Genomic DNA, 18,039 nt, shown 5'->3' on the forward strand with positions numbered 1-18,039 from the left:
ACCTGGGGAAGGGGCGGAGCTACAAATGAGACAAGTGGTGGAAAACTACTAAGGCAGGAGACAGAGGAGCACAGGTCACGTGGGGAAAACACACAGACATGAGACAGGGCTAAGACGTGACAATATATGAAGAATTTCTAAAATCAGACTTTAGATGAGACCTAATTATTCAGAGAGTTGAGATTGTTCTGAATATCTTAATATGAATCATAAAGTGCGTTTTGGCAAATCATATTTTATATGAATATAAATTATACATCGCACTCTAAATTTAATGTCAATGTTTTGTTACAACAGAAATGAGTCCCAGGTAATATAAAGTAAAAACTTTAGTTTGTAAATTGCCCTTTAAATGTATTTATCTAATAATAAACAGAAGTACAAATTTGAGGTTTACTGTAATTCCACAAATGTTATTATGTTATTATGTCACTATAAATACAATGATTTACTTCCTTATCTACAGTGAAATCAGTGTATAGCTTACATTTCAGGGGAAAGGGTGGCCTTTGCACATTATTACAAAGTGGAAGCAGAGTGAGGAAACATCATCTTTAAGAAAGTGATCAGAGATCATTTAAACTTATGGATATGCTTAATAATGAAAGTAAGAGCATTTTTTACACATACAGTGTAAAGGAAATTCAAGGGTTTGGGATTAATCAGCTGTGTAGCCTTAATAAAACTACTTATCATGAAGGATAACCAGCAAAAACAGATTCAGTTTGCTTGGGAGCAAACGAAGTGCAAAAATACGCTGCACTGATAGCAAAGGCATTACATTCAGCATTCAATGTTACATTTTGGTTTAATATCTTTCAATGTTAATGGCAAAAAAAACAACCTTTAAATCAACATTATCTAATAGGCGCCGGTTAGTGTTCTGACATTGAGTCGATGTTCATTTTAAGTCTTTGAATGGTTGGGGCTCTTTTACACTCCCAATGCTTAAGGTTACCTGTGCTCCCCACAAATAATAATAATAACTTATAGTTATAGCTTATAACTTATAGTTTATATAGTTTATAGTTTAATACTAACAATATATCTGAAACATAGCCTGAACATGAACAAATAAACAATTATGATTTCGGAAATGAATGCTGTTTTAATGCTTTAGAGATGGAAAAATAAAGTTGATTTAGGGGAGACCGGGTATGGTTGTAAAAAAAATTTTAACCCATGTTTGTGTGTGTTTAATTATATTCTACTGCCAGTTGATATGCGAACTTTCTGACCTAAATAAGTGGAATAGAAAACCTCAGATCATAGACACAAAACAATGTTTAATTTATCTGACACCTACATTAGTATTGAGTTATTCTCTGCTAACCTGTTATATGCTTACATCACATGGAGTGAGTCCATAATACAGGTCTGCTGCCTGAGTCAAATAGTTGTTGCTGCTCCTGTAACACAGGGAAGCTCAGTGGACCCCTGGTTTCTCAGCTTTTGCAGTAATTACTGCAGTGAATGTTACATGGCATAAGCGATGTGTTTTCGCAACTGATATGACAGACTTGCCCTCTTTTGTGACCTCATAAGATGTGTTTTTTTAACATTTAAACATTTACATGCACACATATACCAGCCTTTCTTTTCTACTGCCTAGGCATTCTACAAGGTTATACAAATCAAGAAAGTTTTCTTGGTTGTAAACTTTTTAAAGATGCGTTACAACCCACCCCACCCCTGTCAGCCATTGTTTAGCCAGCTAAATAAGCACAATGGTTTGAAATTAGCAGGGGAACAATATATGCAAAATATTTTGACTGAAAAACTACAATTTAATGTAATATAATTTACATGGTTGTATCTGCAATAGTATAAGTACTAAACAAAATATAGTCTTGGTTCAAAAATTTACTTTCTTACCTCAAAATCTGTGTTTTCTTTATAGACTCTGCATGTGCCACTTTCCAGCTTTGACAACCATCATGTGGGATCGGGGAGGAAATAGGAAAACACTGGGATGATCATTTGACTTCTATCTTATCCCTGATTGGTGGAACTGGTGGTGGAACAAATCTCCCCATGTTACAACCATACTTGGTCTCCCCTAAAAAACTTTTGTTATCTGGGTACATTGTTTGTCTGCATAGAAACTGTTAGAATGCTGCACATGGCATGCATTTAGTTTTTTGTCCTATAAATAATAAAGTTAGCAAAAGTACTGCATTCTGTGATGTTCCTGCTTAGAAAAAACAAGAATGATGTTTGCAGCATGCGACAAAATAAAGACCTAAAGCATATATTACTGCTCCATGCTACGCCACACAGACATTCCTGGCTGATCAGGTGGACCTGGACAACGACCCTGGTTGCTATTGTAGAGCATACCCAGTAATTTAATGTATTTTGATTCTGCTTCTCACCCTAATATATCTTGTTTGGTTATTTTGATTCATCTCCAGTATAACTCTTTTTACTATGTGGATGCTCCTTTTGGTTTGCCAAGCTTACCTTTTCTTAACTCAGTCAAACTCTGGACAAAACATGATGGGAAATCATCACCCAAAAGTGAGACCCAGAACCACAGAAACACGCCACCGAGCCAGGTGCTCCTGTGTGGCCTAGAGGAACGTCCAGACTTTGTGGACAAGCAAACAAAATCTTTTCCAGGGGTTAAGAGAAACGTTAAGACCTGGATCCCGGTGGTCTCTGCAGCAGTCCTCCTACTCCCAGCAAGTGCTGCCTGTGACAACTCACAGCAAGGTTGCAGGCTCTTTTATTCCTCTGCAGGTATTTTAATTGGTCTGGGCTTCAGTCAGCTAGGCTAGAGGGAATTCTGACTGTTGGCTTCCATAGACCGTAAAGCTATATTACTAAAATAATGCAGCCACCTTAGTAAGCTATGAGCAGCTCGGTCTATTGCCACATTATTCGAATGAGTGTCCAAAATAAATGTATGCCCTGGATCAGGAAGAGAATGGGAGCACTTACCGGCTTGCTCTTTAGTGTCTGAAAAACATTTTTGAAACACCACTTGATTGGCACCACTTTCTCCATGGGCGTGGCAATTCTACAAACCCAGCAACAAAACAATGGTAATAAAAAAAACAACGTAACTCTCATATGTCATCTGGCTCTGGCCATGCATGCACTGTTTCCATCCTGACAGGGTCACTGGCCTATATGTCCCAAATACTGGACTTGTCACAGATATTGGACCTGGTCTGCAAACAAATAGACCTTTGCTAGTATTGACCCACGCCCTTGACTCGGCAGAGAAGAAGAAAAGAGGGGGAGTGAACTCATAGTATTTGGGGTGGAGTTTGGGGAAGCTTCGCTGTAAAGCGTGAAGCCGAAGCCCCCCCTCACACGAAGAGAAACATGAGGAAAAAGAAAAAAATTAAAGCAGGGGAGGAGGTGGGTGTGAGGTTGTTCAATGAGCAGGCAGAGAGGAAGTGACGGTTTAAATAGGGAAGGAAGTGGGAGGAGTGAGGGCGTGGATCACTCCCAAAACTTAGTTATGATACATAACTCCACTTTGCCAGTATTGACCCACGCCTTTGACTGGACAGAGAAGAAGAAAAGAGGGGGAGCGAACTCAGAGTATTTGGGATGGACTTCGGGGCAGCTTTGCTGTAAAGTGTGAAGCCGAAGCCCCAAAAGTTAAATCAGAACTTTCAACCACTGCAAGGATTTAAGAAGAGGTCTGACTGTGAAAGGCTTGGGAACTCCAGTGTCTGAGTGTTGGAAGTGCGACCTTGTAGTCTTTGAGAAGCCAGAGTATGAGCCGATGCATGAGGAAGGCATTAAGTATTAATGAAATATTAATTAAGGTGTTTGAAGGTGCTGCCAGCCTATTCAAGTATGGGAATGTAGGCGGGGCGAGGACCCAGGGCGGGCCGAAGAGCCAGGGCGGGGCGAGGAGCCAGGAGAGAAGACACCAGCCGCGGCGGTTGGGGAAAGACGCACTGTAATCAAGGAAGGCAGATGGCAGCGGTGGAGGAGTAGGTGTGGATGAGAACAGCTGGTCGTGTGAGGTTGGACGCCAGCCGCAGGAAACATAGAGGTACCAAAGTACCATCGTGGAGCAGGTAAGGAGCGGGAGTCAACGCCACAGGCGAGGTTGATCAACTGCGAGGCTGTTCAACGAGCAGGTAGAGAGGAAGTGGCGGTTTAAATAGGGAAGAAAGTGGGAGGAGTGAGGGCGTGGATCAACTCCCAAAACTAAGCTAGGATACATAACTCAACTTAGCAGGTTTCACTTTCAAGTTTGCATAATGCAGCATTTGCAACACTTTTAAAAATCTAACTGAACAAATTATTTCTTAAAGGTCCTTCCAAAGATGATATCGTTAAAACAAAGCATGTGACCTGCTGTAGATCCTTCAAGACAAATTCAATCAGTCTTTGGAAATTACTTGGTGAGTTATACAGTTAATATATAAGGACAATAAAATGGAATAACCCTTGGTGTGTAACAAGAGCAGTCTTTCACAATGCTGTGGGTCAATGGACACCTTCCTAATTACAGCTAGCCAGAATCCAGAGTGGAAAACCATTGTAACAGTTTTAGGCTCATCATTTCAATTTCTCTCTAAAATTAATCCAATTGTGTCTAATTTCATTTGAAAAAACAAATTAAAGAAGCAGGCTCATCCTACTGACGAAGAGCTGTTACTTAATTTGTAGTGTGCAGTGCTGTGAATATGTTTCATTTGTTCCAATTGTTTATTGCTTAACACGCATTGTATTGTTTAAGGCACAGTTTAAAAAAAATACCTGTGATGTCTTATTAATTATTATTTTAGAAACTCGTATGATGTGCCTGGCATTAAATTAAGCAACAATTTGGTGTTCATTTGTGGCATCTATTTTACCAATTTAAAAGAGATGCTCAACATTTGACATATATTTGCTGACTTTCTTAATGTGGTGGAACGTAATCAATGGGGATTTGAAGTTAGATTACTGTGTTCTGGTTAGATAATTACTTAAAGGTCACCTTCCGTCGTTTTTTCTTTCATTTTAAAATGTCTAGTTGTGGTCTCTAGTATGAATGAATGACATGTGAGCCGTTTTTGTAAAAAAAAAGTGCTCAGGAGTCTCTGTATAGCTCTTTTTTAATGGACTGTTTTAGGGTTGTGTCCAAAATGACCGGATTCCAGCTTTGCTCATGAATATTCATACATGCAAACACCATGCAAATATCTCTCCTCTGATTGGCTAGGAGCACTGCGACGCCCCTCCACCGCTCTGCCGCTCACTGCCTCCCACCTCCTAACTGATGAGCGGTGATGTTGCGTCGCTTCAGCTCCGCCTCTGGGAGTTTCTCGAGCCAAGGTGGGCTGGTCTGTGAGTTTCTGCCTACGTAGGCAGAAAGATAATTCAAAATTCACCCGTTTTTCGGAGGGGGGGAGGGGGGATTTCTTTGCTTAGCTCCTGCAGACAATGGCGGCTGCAAAACAGTTTAATGTGCAGGTGTACACATTCAACTCGGAGAGACCTACTGTATTCCACAAAAAACAAGAAAAATCGGATTTTCGCGGAAGGTGAGCTTTAAGGGCAAATGTGATACAGCCCCATGTTGTATTGTCTTTGTATATAGTCATTGGAATAAAGCATATTAAAAGGGCTCTATAAGGCGAGATATTGGGTTTATAAGCTTTATGGATTTTATAGGAATTGGCACCATTTTTTTATTTATCTAAAATCACATAATTTAATCCTTTATTATAATCACACAAATTTGCTAGAAGAGATGTGTCAGGAAATGTACTATAAAAATTCCATCTACAGAAGAAATAATATGAAACTGCTATTTATAAATAAACTAAAGAATAAAGAATAATGGAACAAATTACAAACCCTTTCTTTTTCTTAAGATTTTTGAAAGCACAGCAGTGACTTGGATACGTCAGATCAGCAATGGTAAGACTTCTGAAGTTTTGGACTGGTGGAAGCTTTTTGAGAGCCCAAACATTCCGAGCACTTAGTTCCCGCAGGGACTCCAGTCCTCTTGTTGGAAGGGAGGTGATGCCAGATTCTGAAACATCACTGAAAAAAAATTAATTGCAACATTCAAATCACAAAATAATTATCTTATGTTGTTTTCAATAAGAGCATGAGGCAGCTTTTATATTCATCATTTGTGTTTCAACTGAGAATCCCCTTCATGAGTCTATGAAATGGTTTATAAATGAGTTTATTGATGTTATTAATTACATTGAAAATACTTAAAAAAACTGTAATAAGCAGTTACAACACATACATAGAAAGGAGAAATGGTAGTAAGCTATTATTTGCCAAATAGTTATCGTACTTTTATTTATACTGTCAAGTATTTCTAGATACTTATCTTCCTTTGTTTTTTCCATCAGTCAGCATTAACAGATCTCCTAATTACTTCATACGTTTAACTACCCAAATGAATTATTTATGCAGAAGTCCAATTTTGGCAAATTCTAACATTATATGACTAAACTGACTTTCTTTATTATTAACCTTTACATTTTTAGCATGCTATCATCATGATTGACCCAGGTATTGAAGTATCTGTGAGTATTATCTCCGTTAGGGCATCAGTCTAGGTGTAATCTTCCTGATAGTTCTTGGCACCTTAAGTCCATAGGCATTTAATATTGAGTTTCTAACACTTCAAGCTGTCAAAAGTAATCTTATAGTAATTTATTAAACACATGAGCAATGTGTTCATGAATCAATTATAATGTGTCTTACACAGTACATTAAGGCTTTATTATCAATAAATAAACTAAATTATAAACCCTAAAAGGAGCCTTATTTTGAAATGGAACTGTAAAGTGTTACTGAAATAAAAATGGCAAAAAGATATATATATTTTCTCCTGTAGTAAGTAGGTGAAGAAACGATTGACAACAAAAATAGGAAGTCAATCCTTGTTAGTTTTCCTCTCCTGTTGGTCACAACCAAATTAATAGGTGTAATTTTTCTGAACCTTCATGTGGAGTAGCAGTAAAGTATCAGGATCACACTAAACGTGCAAACGCACTACATGAAAACACACCTGCAGCTATTGATCAGCTTAGACAGTACTGTTGTATGCCTAGACATGCTTGTGGAATAATTAGAGAACTCCTCAGGTATGTGTCTTATTTTGTTCTTGCTATATGACCACAAAAAAGGTCAGTAATATTTCAAATGTTTGTGAATGATACAAATGTGGAAGTAAATTCATAATTTGTAAGCTAATATGCTTAAATAAAAATGGCAGGGGAAATTAGAAAATTATCAGAACAATCGCCTGCTTTACAACATCTGTATTAAAGGGTTTCTATATTCACAGAATTTAAATAATAAAAAAAAACATATATACTCACAGAAGCACTGGACCACTGATGGTTTCTGCAAACATGCTGTCGTCAAGTCCAGTGAGTTGCTTGTTTCTGTGAAGGTATCTACAAAGGTATGAAAAGTTATGTTATAATTGTTGAATTGTTATAATGTTTATCTCATTGGTTCCTTGAAACGTTCAGAACAAAGCATGCAATATGATGATTAGTAAAATACTACTAATATTGTGCATTTTTATGTGCAATAAAAAATAACTAGACAAACTAAATACTAGCAAATAGGGACATACAGGTTTTAATTCTGCATTGTTTTAAGTTAAAGCATTTGATCTTTAAATCTAATCTAACTTTAAACTAAGCTAATTTTAAAGTAAGCAAAAATAGTTGAGAGAAAAAATATGTTATCAAAAAATGAGTGTTTTAAATTTTAGCTATTGGATTCTAAATAGTGACGTCACAATATTTTACTCAAATACATTTAAGCAAAATACCAGGTTAAAAAACACTGAGAAAAAAACTTACACAGAATCTAGTTTTGTTCCATTGAAGGCATGGTGCAGAATTTTAGTAAAGCCATTACTATATAACATCCTGTCAAAAACAGATAAGACAAAACAATACACATTATCTGACGACATTGATGTTTTTTTTCCACTGAACGTAATTTAACACAATTCTTTTAACTTGAAAAAAGAAATGTTTTTAAAACCTTTCTTTTAATTCATACTATACACTATATTTTTTTATATGACAGATGTACCATAAAGCACAGAAATAGTACTATAATGAATAACAGTATTCTTATGTAGCTGCAATATTTTTTACAGGTTTAGTCATAAGGTATAATTTAAGTATTTAATCTGTCAAAAATCAGACTGGATTAAGCAGGTTTGACAATTAAATAAATGTCTATATTTTGAAAGAAATAAAGGTTATGAAACTAAACAAAAAAATAGGAACATTAATATTGTACTTACAGTGTTAGTACGTCATTGGAAATGCCTTGGAATGCATTGACAGGAATTTCAGTGATGTAAAGATTATCAGTTATTTCTCTTTAAAACAAACAGAAATGGCATTGCAAGAATATTAAAAAATGATTGGCATTTCATGTAAATCTTAGTCATGATCCTAAAAAGGACCCTCACTATGACAACAATGAGAATCTAAAACATAAATAATTGTTTAATCACTTTAATTAAAACGTTTAATCTAAACTTACAGCATAAAGAGTGGATCACCAGAGTGAATCCTGGCCAGGTCCGGGAACACGGTAAGACCAGTGTTGCACAAACCTCTGCAACAACAACATCACAAAAGGCATGATGATTATAATATTACATATTCTTTGTACACTTTGCACACACTTCATCAAAGTGAAGGTAAGGTAAGGTGAGCTAGCTGGCTAACAATTAGTAACACAAGGGACAGTTTGACTCAATAAATGTCTTACTTTGTGGTCATAGATGCAGCTGTATAGAAATAAAACTTTGAATGTAACTGTAGTCAGTGTACAGCTTGTATAGCAGTAGTAATGTGTATTTTTAAGCCAATCACTTGATATGATGCTGAACTCCAGTTCTTTGGTCAACCCTGATGAGGCCTGTTCTAAGTAAAACCTGTCCTGGAAAACCTCTGTATGACCTAGGCCATGATGCTTCATGTCAGTTTCAGGGTGTTAACAACCTTCTTATAGCCTAGGTCATCTTTGTGAAGAGCAACAATTTTATTTCTCACATCCTGAGAAAGTACTTGCCATGAGGTGCCATGTTGAATATGCAGTGGGCAAAGCACCACATTAACAACCATGCAGTCACATGACATCAGGAACACAACGACACAGTTGGTAACAATCTGAACATGTTCACTGTGAGGTTTTATCTCTTCTGTTGTCCGATATTTAGACACTAATGGCTATGTGTTAAGATATTTTCAGAGGCCAGTAAACTATGCTTATGCTATAAAAGAGGTACACTGAATTCTGTAAGTTGTTTCCAACTTTTATTTCTATAGCGTTATGTGTTTGGAGTCTAGATGCACTTAGACAGTACATTTTCACTTACACAGCTCACCCACTGAGTGTCACATAAAAAGATGCATTAAAATATTAGCAGAAATGTGAGTAGTGTACTAGTATGTTTGTGTGAGACTGTATATACATGCTTATGTATATTAAGTGCCTTGCAAAAGTACCTTCAACCTTTTGCCACATTTCAGGCTTCTAATATAAAGATATGAAATTATATATTTTTTGAGAAGAATCAACAATAAGTGGGACACAATCGTGAAGTGAAACGAAATTTATTGGATATTTTAAACTTTTTTTGGAAATAAAAAAATGAAAAATGGGGCGTGCAATATTATTTGGCCCCTTTACTTTCAGTGCAGCAAACTCACTCCAGAAGTCCAGTGAGGATCTCTGAATGATCCAATGTTGACCTAAATAACTGATGATGATAAATAGACTCCACCTGTATGTAATCCGTATAAATGCATCTGTATAAATGCATCTGCTCTGTGATGGTCTCAGAGGTTAGTTTAAAGCGCAGAGAGCATCATGAAGACCAAGAAACACACCAGGCGGGTCCGGATCGGGCCGGATTTGGATACAAAAAGATTTCCCAACATCTCAATGAGCACTGTGCAAGCGATCATATTGAAATGGAAAAAGTATCAGACCACTGCAAATCTACCAAGACCCGGCTGTCCCTCTAAACTTTCAGCTCAAACAAGAAGAAGATGCAGCCAGAGGCCAATAATCACTCTGGATGAACTGCAGAGGTCTACAGCTGAGGTGGGAGACTCTGTCCATAGGACAACAATTAGTCATACACTGCACAAATTTCGTCTTTATGAAAGAGTGGCAAGAAGAAAGCCACTGTTGAAAGAAAGACATAAGAAGTGTTTATACAGCAAGCATGTTGAAGAAGCTTTTGTGGTCAGATCAGACCAAAGATAAACTTTTTGGCCTAAATACAACGTGCTTTGTGTGGCTGAAAAGTAACACAGTAACTCATCACTCTGAACACACCATCCCCACTGTCAAACATGGTGGTCGCAGCATGTGAAGATGGTTAAAATTGGCGGGAAGATGGATGGAGCCAAATACAGAACCATTCTGAAAGAAAACCTGTTGAAGTCTGCAAAAGACCTGAGACTGGGACGGAGATTTATCTTCCAAAAAGACAATGATCCAAAACATAAAGCAAAATCTACAATGGAATGGTTCACAAATAAGCGTATCCATGTGTTAGAATGGCCAAGTCAAAGTCTAAACCTGAATCCAATCGAGAATTTGTGGAAAGAGCTGAAAACTGCAGAAAACGCTCTCCATCCAACCTCACTGAGCTCTGGCTGTTTTGCATGGAAGAATGGGCAAAAATTTCAGTCTGTCGATTTGCAAAACTGATAGAGACATACCCCAAACGACTTGCAGCTGTAATGGCAGCAAAAGGTGGCGCTACAAAGTATCAATGCAAGGGGGCTGAATAATATTGCACGCCCCACTTTTCAGTTTTTATTTCTAAAAAAAGTTTAAAATATCCGATAAATTTTGTTCCACTTCACCACTTTTTTTTGATTCTTGACAAAAAAAATAACAATTTTACAATTTCATAATTTACAATTTCTTTATGTTTGAAGCCTGAAATGTGGCAAGAGGTTGAAAAGTTCAAGGGGGCCGAATACTTTTGCAAGGCACTGTACATGTAATATCATAAGATGGTACCTGTAGCCCTTTTAGTTTGTACAGGTAGACCAGATACACCATATGAGCTCTTACAAGAAGATCTCAAGAGAATGAAGGCGATACCAGAACAAAGGCTGTTACACAAGGAGAGTCATGGCCATACATGGGCACACACAAACTTAGCCAAAGGTACCCAAAATGCTAATATGAACCAAGATGAAGTCCTCAAAGCCACCTTGTACTTGTGGCTGAGACCTTGTACTGGTGTAGGACAATGCCTGGGCCAAAATGTAATTAGTCGTCATCCCTTTATCTCCCACCACCTCTGCTGATTCAAGACAGCACTGACATCTTGGTACGTAAGGTAGTCAAGGAGGTGTGGTCAAACCCTGTGCACTGTAAGTAGTTTCTCAGGAGCATGGGTTGAATGGAACTGAAAGAACTAGATTCTTACAGTGCCTCCAGCATTTTCCAGGTGAGAGAGAGATTTGTGTAGCATGCAAGTAAACATAAACACAGCAAATAGTAACTATCATTTCTGATTTTGAAGACAGCACTTAAAATTCTGTGAGCTAGATTGAAGAACAAAGCTAGAGTTCAATTTAATACTGGGGTAGGTGGATAGATGGCGCTATTTCCCCACATCACTCCTCTTGTGTTATGTTGGTCAGGACCGGTGTCTGCTAGCTTCTGGATCTGAGCATCCAGGCTTCTCAGTGATGCTGCATCAGCTGCAGTTGGACAAGAGGCGGTGGCTGACCTCACACATACGAGTGTTGGATCTTTCCAAATTTAGTTCTTTATTACTACAATAGGACTGCCCCTTTCACTCTTAGAGTAAACAACTGGCCCACATTAGGGAAAACCAGAGTGCACTGTAGGACCCTGTGGCGTGGCCTAAGCTTTAATCCTTAATGGCATTTCCCCCTTTATTATTTTTACTTTTATATTTTAAGTTCTGAAACCAGTACATTATTACACTTGATAAAAATGCTCAAGTTGATACTTCAACTTCTACAGAAGTATTTCTACACTTTTATCTGAGTAATGAACATGAATACTTTTCACACCTATGCCTTTGATAGTGGATCCCTGTAAAGTAAAACATATTTAGATTTCTATTTCAAAATTAGTGATTGTAATAAAACAAAATAAAATGTAGTGTTAAACTGTTAAAGCTGTATTGTCAGCAAAGACTGTACACAGGAAATTTGGCAGTGTTAAATCAACACTGTTAGTGTTAAATTAACACTTATTAGTGTTAAACTTTACGCTCTCAGTGTTAATTTAACACTAACAGTGTTGATTTAACACTGCCAAATTTCCTGTGTAGTAACCAATTGAGGGATGCCTTTAGTTTTTTTATAGAAAGCCAGAATCACAGCTTTCTATTAAATGTTTAAATCAGATCTCCACCTTTATACAATGGGGATTCACTGGTTAGTTACCAGAGACTGGGAATTATGCCTGACTAAATCAAAAGACTGAACATATCAGCAACATGCTCTTAAAAGAGGTAGAAGGTGTTTTTTTATAACAAGGGATCCAGCATATCCTCACCCACTGATCTTTTAGGGATGATAGTTAAAAGTACTTCTGTTTTCTTTTTATGTTTGTGTTTTATTTTAATTTCCCCTGGTTAAAGTGGCCATACATTTTTATTACATTTTTTATGTTTTCATTCCTCTTTTTTTATTTTAATAGTTACCATTGCTCACTTCTGCACTGTTATATTTGCTCACTGTTCTATATTTAATATGACAGATGGATTTAATAATACCTTATACCTTACCTTATTATAAAATGTCTTATTTCCATGATTGAAACACCTTTTGGCCAGATACCTAGCCTAAAACATGTAATCTTTTTTGGAAGAAAGGAACATTGTGTGGTCTGGACCAAAGATGAAAAGCAAAATTCAGACTACAATAGCCAGGGACTGTCAGGGTATGGTGTTGTGCCAGTATTCTTCTGTGATGCAGCATAATCAACTTACAAGTATTTCAAATTTGGGAGTTCCTTAAAAGCCTCACGATGGATGATTGTCAGACGTCTGGTGTTTCTTATTTCTCTAAAAGGAAAAAAACAAAAACAATTAGTCAATAGAAAAACCCTAGTTATCCTAAAACCCAGAATTTACTAAATGAACTGCTATTTTTGTTTTCTCAGGCAGTCGAAAAACAAACATTTAACTGTTGCTCTTATCTGGAGCCATGGGGAGGATGGGGTTGTTATCAGGTGGTTTAACCACCTTTAACAGTCCCACAAGTTATCTTCCTCCAGTGTAACCCAAAATGTTTGGATACTGTGTAAAATGTAAATAAATGTAAATAAAAACAAAATGCAATAATTTGCTAATCTCATTGGCTGCTAGATACACTGTGTTTCTACGACGCCAGATGATCAGCGGTGGTCATCCAGCATCATAAAAACACAGCATGGATAGCTAGCACCATTTCATGCATCCTGACAACCAGAGGGTGGCTAGGTAGTTGATAACAAATACCAGCAGAAAGTCAAACACTACTGCTGGCTGTCAGCCAACAGGATGTAGGTACCCAGACTTGACATTTGAAGCTACAATGGGTTGCAAAAGTATTTTCACATTTTGCCAGCATTTTGTGTATTTTATTGAGATTAAAAGTGATAAACCAACAGTATAGCAAAACTGTTAAGTAGAATGAAAATGAGGGTTTTTAAATTTTTTATTTAAAAAGTGTGATGTTCAAAATTATTCAGACGCTTTAATTCTGAAACCCCAAAATAAATTTCCAATACAGCCTTTAGCCATTTAATTAGTTACAAAATACTAGTGAACAAACAGCATCATGAAGACCAAGGAACTCACCAGACAGGTCAGAGATCAAGTTCTGGAGAAGCTTAAAGCAGGGTTAGGTTATAAAAACATATCCCAAACTTTGAGCATCCCAAGCAGCACTGTTCCATACATCATCCAAAAACAGAAAATGTATTCTTCAACTGCAAACCTACCAAGACATGGCAGTCTACCTAAACTGACAGAATGAGGACCAGACAGAGAAACAGCTAAGAGGCCCATGGTCACTCTGGAGGAGCTGCAGAAATCCACAACTCTGTCCACATGAAAACTTTAAGTCGGGCATGCTACAAATCTGGCCTTTATGGAAGTGTGGCAAGAAAAAAGCCACCGTTGAAAGAAATACATGAAGTGCTTTTTCAGTTTGCCCCCAGCCATGTAGGGGACACAGCAAACATGTGAGGGTGCTGTGGCCAAATATGTTGAACAGCCTAAATACAAAGTGTTTTGTGTGGCAAAAAAGTAACACTACTTGTCACCCTGAACACACCATCCCCGTTATGAAACGTGGTGGCGGTATCATGCTGTGGGGATTTTTTTGCAAATGTGCAAAAATCTTAGTCTCTAGATGAGCCATACCCCAAAAGACTTGCAGCTCTAATTGGCTGTAAGGTGTCTCTACTAAGTAATAAAATATGGGGGGCTGAACACTGTTGCATGTCACACTTTTTATTTGATTAAAATTTGAAAACCTTGTATAATTTTCACTGCTTCACAATTATGTGCTACTTTGTGATGGGCTACCACCTAAAATCTCAAAAAAAAAAAAAAAAAAGTGTGTGTTTTGTGGTGACAAAATGTGAAAGTGTTCAAGGGGTATGAATACTTTTGCAAGCCTCTGTACATAATCTTAGTTATGTTTAAACAAGTTATGTTTAAAGTATGTTTTTAGGTTGTTTTACCTAACATGATTTACTAAAATAGAGTTTATCGTCTGTATTAAATAAAAAGTAATATGCTAAAATCTCAAAAGGTGGAAGAACAAAAAAAATGCATAGTTTTGCATTAAGGTGGATATATCACAAATGCCAGACACGGGTGAGACACACACAGATTAGAGGGGTATCAGTACTACAGGAAAATCCAGCACAGGTGTAGCTAACAACAGTAAAACAGCAAAAACAAACAACATACCAGAGTGTTTGAAGCCGAATGTCTTATACAGAAGATTAACAACACTAACCATGGGCAAGGCAGAGAGCAAGGTCCAAAAACAGGCAGGTGTCTAAACCAGAACACAATAACTAACAGAGGGGCTAAGCTAAATCAGTAGTCAGTAAAGAAACAATCAGAGGTCATACACAAAAGGCAGAAAAGACAGAGAGAATGCGAGGTAAAAGAGCTAGAGACTAGATTCAATACCAGGCAACAACAACAGGAAATGAGGGCTATTTATACAGGGTAGTACAGTTAAGAAAAATTAGACTGAGAGTTGGAGACTTAGAGTTGGAGAGACGCAGTTGCACGTGCTGGGGAGTGTAGTTCTGAGTCACTGAATTAGAGTCCATGGCAGGCTGACAGGAAGTGGCTGGTTAGCAGATTTGCTGTTTTTATACAATATTTTTACAATGCTATAAAAGCTATACACTGTAAACCACATTTAAAGTATCTCACTGGTTTAAAAAGAGTAAACTAGAATACATTTTTGCATTGTAGGTACACTGGTGTGAAAAAATGTTTGCCCGCTTCCTGATTTCCTGATTTTTTGCATGTTTGTATCACTTAAATGTTTCGGAACATCAAACCAATTTAAATATTAGTCAAAGACAACACAGGTAAACACAAAATGCTATTTTTAAATGAAAGTGTTTATTATTAAGGGAGAAAAAAAATCCAAACCTACGTGGCCTTGCCAGACATTCAGCGAACTCAGAGTATTTGGGGTGGAGTTCGAGGCAGCTTTGCTGGAAAAGCGTGAAGCTGAAGCCCCCCCACGCAAAGAGAAACATGTAGAGAAAATTAGACAATAAAAGAAGGAGGAAGATAAGGAGGAGGTGGGTGCGAGGTTGTTCAACAAGCAGGTACAGAGGAAGTGATGGTTTATATAGGGAGGATAGTGGGAGGAGTGAGGGCGTGGATCATCTTCCCAAAACTAAGTTATATACATAACTCCACTTTGCTAGTATTGACCCACGCCCTTGACTGGACAGAGAAGAAGAAGGGGGGGGCACATGACCTGTGCAGAGCATGAATGCAGTAAGACACAAAATGAGAAGAGAAGGAGGTGCGGATTGAGAGCGTCTCGTAGCAGGTGCGACTGAGGAAGTGAGAGGGTGCCCATGACGGCCCAGCCAGACCCGGGGAGGTAAAGCGAAGTAGGTCGATGATGGTGAGGAGGATGATGATGATGATGACGATAACGAAGGCAACGATGGTGGTGATGATTGGTAAATGACAACAAAGATGACTGCGACAGTTTTAAAATTGCATTGATAAAGATGATAGCGACGATGGTGATTAAGGCAATGCTGGTCATGATGGCGATGACTGCAATGATGACGATGAAGAAGGTGAGAATGATGAAGGTGGCACTGATCAGAGATGATAGTGATGATGCCGATAATTATGTCGTTGATTACAACAATGATGATGGCGATGAGAACAATGGCGATGATTGGTAGATGACGAAAAAGATGATCGCGATGGTAATCATTGCATTGATGAAGGGATGATGATGATGATAATGATGATGATAATAATGATGGTGAAAAAGGCAATGACTGTTATGAAGACGATGATGACGACTGCAAAAATGGCCATGACGAAGGAGAGGACAATGAAGGTGCCACTGATTGTGGCTGTGATGCTGATGGCGAAGATGATGATAGTGGTCGCAGGACAAAGACAGGTGTAGAACCATCGTGCACCAAGTAAGGAGTGGGAGCCAACACCACATGCAAGGTTGTTCAATGCGAGGTTGTTCAACAAGCAGGTACAGAGGAAGTGATGGTTTATATAAGGAGGATAGTGGGAGGAGTGAGGGCGTGGATCATCCTCCCAAAACTAAGTTATATACATAACTCCACTAACTATAAACTTGAATAATTATTGCCTTATTGTCAGGAAATGGGGATGACCCAGGCAGGGAGACGAGGAGACGGACGCAAGTGCAGGTAGGGTGAGAAATGAATAATTTAATAAATTAATATAAATAAACCAGGAAACGAGAAACAAGTAAACACTTAAACATAAAACAGGGAGATATATACAAGGATCAAGGGAGTGAACTAAATAAATTAAACTAGATAAACAAATAACCAAAAACCAAAACAAACGAGAGAAACCAGGCACGTAAAAACGAACCCCGGGGGCTGGCGGCAGGGAGAGGCCGGGGAAAACAGGAGTCAAGACCGGGGACTGAAACGGAGACAGGACAGAGGACAAAGACTGGACGGAGAACTGGACAGGAGACGGAGACTGGACGGGGAACTGGACAGGAGACGGAGACTCGACGGGACTAGACATGGGAACCGGGACGAGGACATTAACAGGGACAGAAACTAACACCGTAACTGGGACAGGAATAGAGACAGAGACAGACACGGGTACAGGGACATAGACAGAGACAGGGACCAAAACGGGGAGAGACACAGGGACCAAAAACATAGGTGGGTGCCCAGGGCTGGCAAAAGTCTGGGGAAAAGACTGAGGCAAAGTCTGAGGAGCCAGCCTGGGCACAGTTCTGGGGACAAAGTCCCGGGGCCTCGGTGCCTGCCTGGGTAAATGGGCCCTGGGGCCAAACAAAGTTCTGGGAGCAGGAACCGGTGGGGTGGCGACTTGGGCAGCGGGAGCTGGTGCTGGCGGCGCGGCGACTCGGGTAGCGGGAGCTGGCGGCGCGGCGACTCGGGCAGCGGGAGCTGGTGCTGGCGCGCCGACTCGGGCAGGGGGAGCTGGTGCTGGCGCGGAGGCTTGAACAGCTGGAGCAGACACGGAGGCTTGAACAGCTGGAGCAGACACGGAGGCTTGAACAGCTGGAGCAGACATGGAGGCTTGAACAGCTGGAGCAGACGCAGAGGCTTGAACAGCTGGAGCAGACAAGGAGGCTTGAACAGCTGGAGCAGACTTGAAGGCTTGAAATGCTGGAGCAGACACGGAGGCTTGAGCAGCTTCAGCAAACACGGAGGCTTGAGCAGCTTCAGCAGACACGGAGGCTTGAGCAGCTTCAGCAGACATGGAGGCTTGAGCAGACATGGAGGCTTGAGCAGCTTCAGCAGACACGGAGGCTTGAGCAGCTT

At 39.0% G+C, this 18,039-nt stretch overlaps 1 protein-coding gene across 1 annotated transcript in view; it reads right to left on the minus strand.

Annotated features, from left to right (window-relative positions):
• tshr (thyroid stimulating hormone receptor) overlaps nt 1–18,039 on the minus strand; it is a 35,956-nt gene that overhangs the window by 4,339 nt on the left and 13,578 nt on the right. Inside the window, exons 4-9 of the mRNA XM_007255681.4 lie at nt 12,965–13,039; nt 8,503–8,577; nt 8,258–8,335; nt 7,803–7,871; nt 7,308–7,385; nt 5,818–6,006 (exon numbers count right to left, since the gene is read on the minus strand). Of these exons, the coding sequence (XP_007255743.3) occupies nt 5,818–6,006; nt 7,308–7,385; nt 7,803–7,871; nt 8,258–8,335; nt 8,503–8,577; nt 12,965–13,039 (564 nt within the window). The remainder of the gene's footprint in view (nt 1–5,817; nt 6,007–7,307; nt 7,386–7,802; nt 7,872–8,257; nt 8,336–8,502; nt 8,578–12,964; nt 13,040–18,039) is intronic.

The sequence above is a fragment of the Astyanax mexicanus genome, chromosome 1 (assembly GCF_023375975.1).
Source record: "Astyanax mexicanus isolate ESR-SI-001 chromosome 1, AstMex3_surface, whole genome shotgun sequence".
In the NCBI taxonomy this organism is placed as follows: Eukaryota; Metazoa; Chordata; class Actinopteri; order Characiformes; family Acestrorhamphidae; genus Astyanax; species Astyanax mexicanus.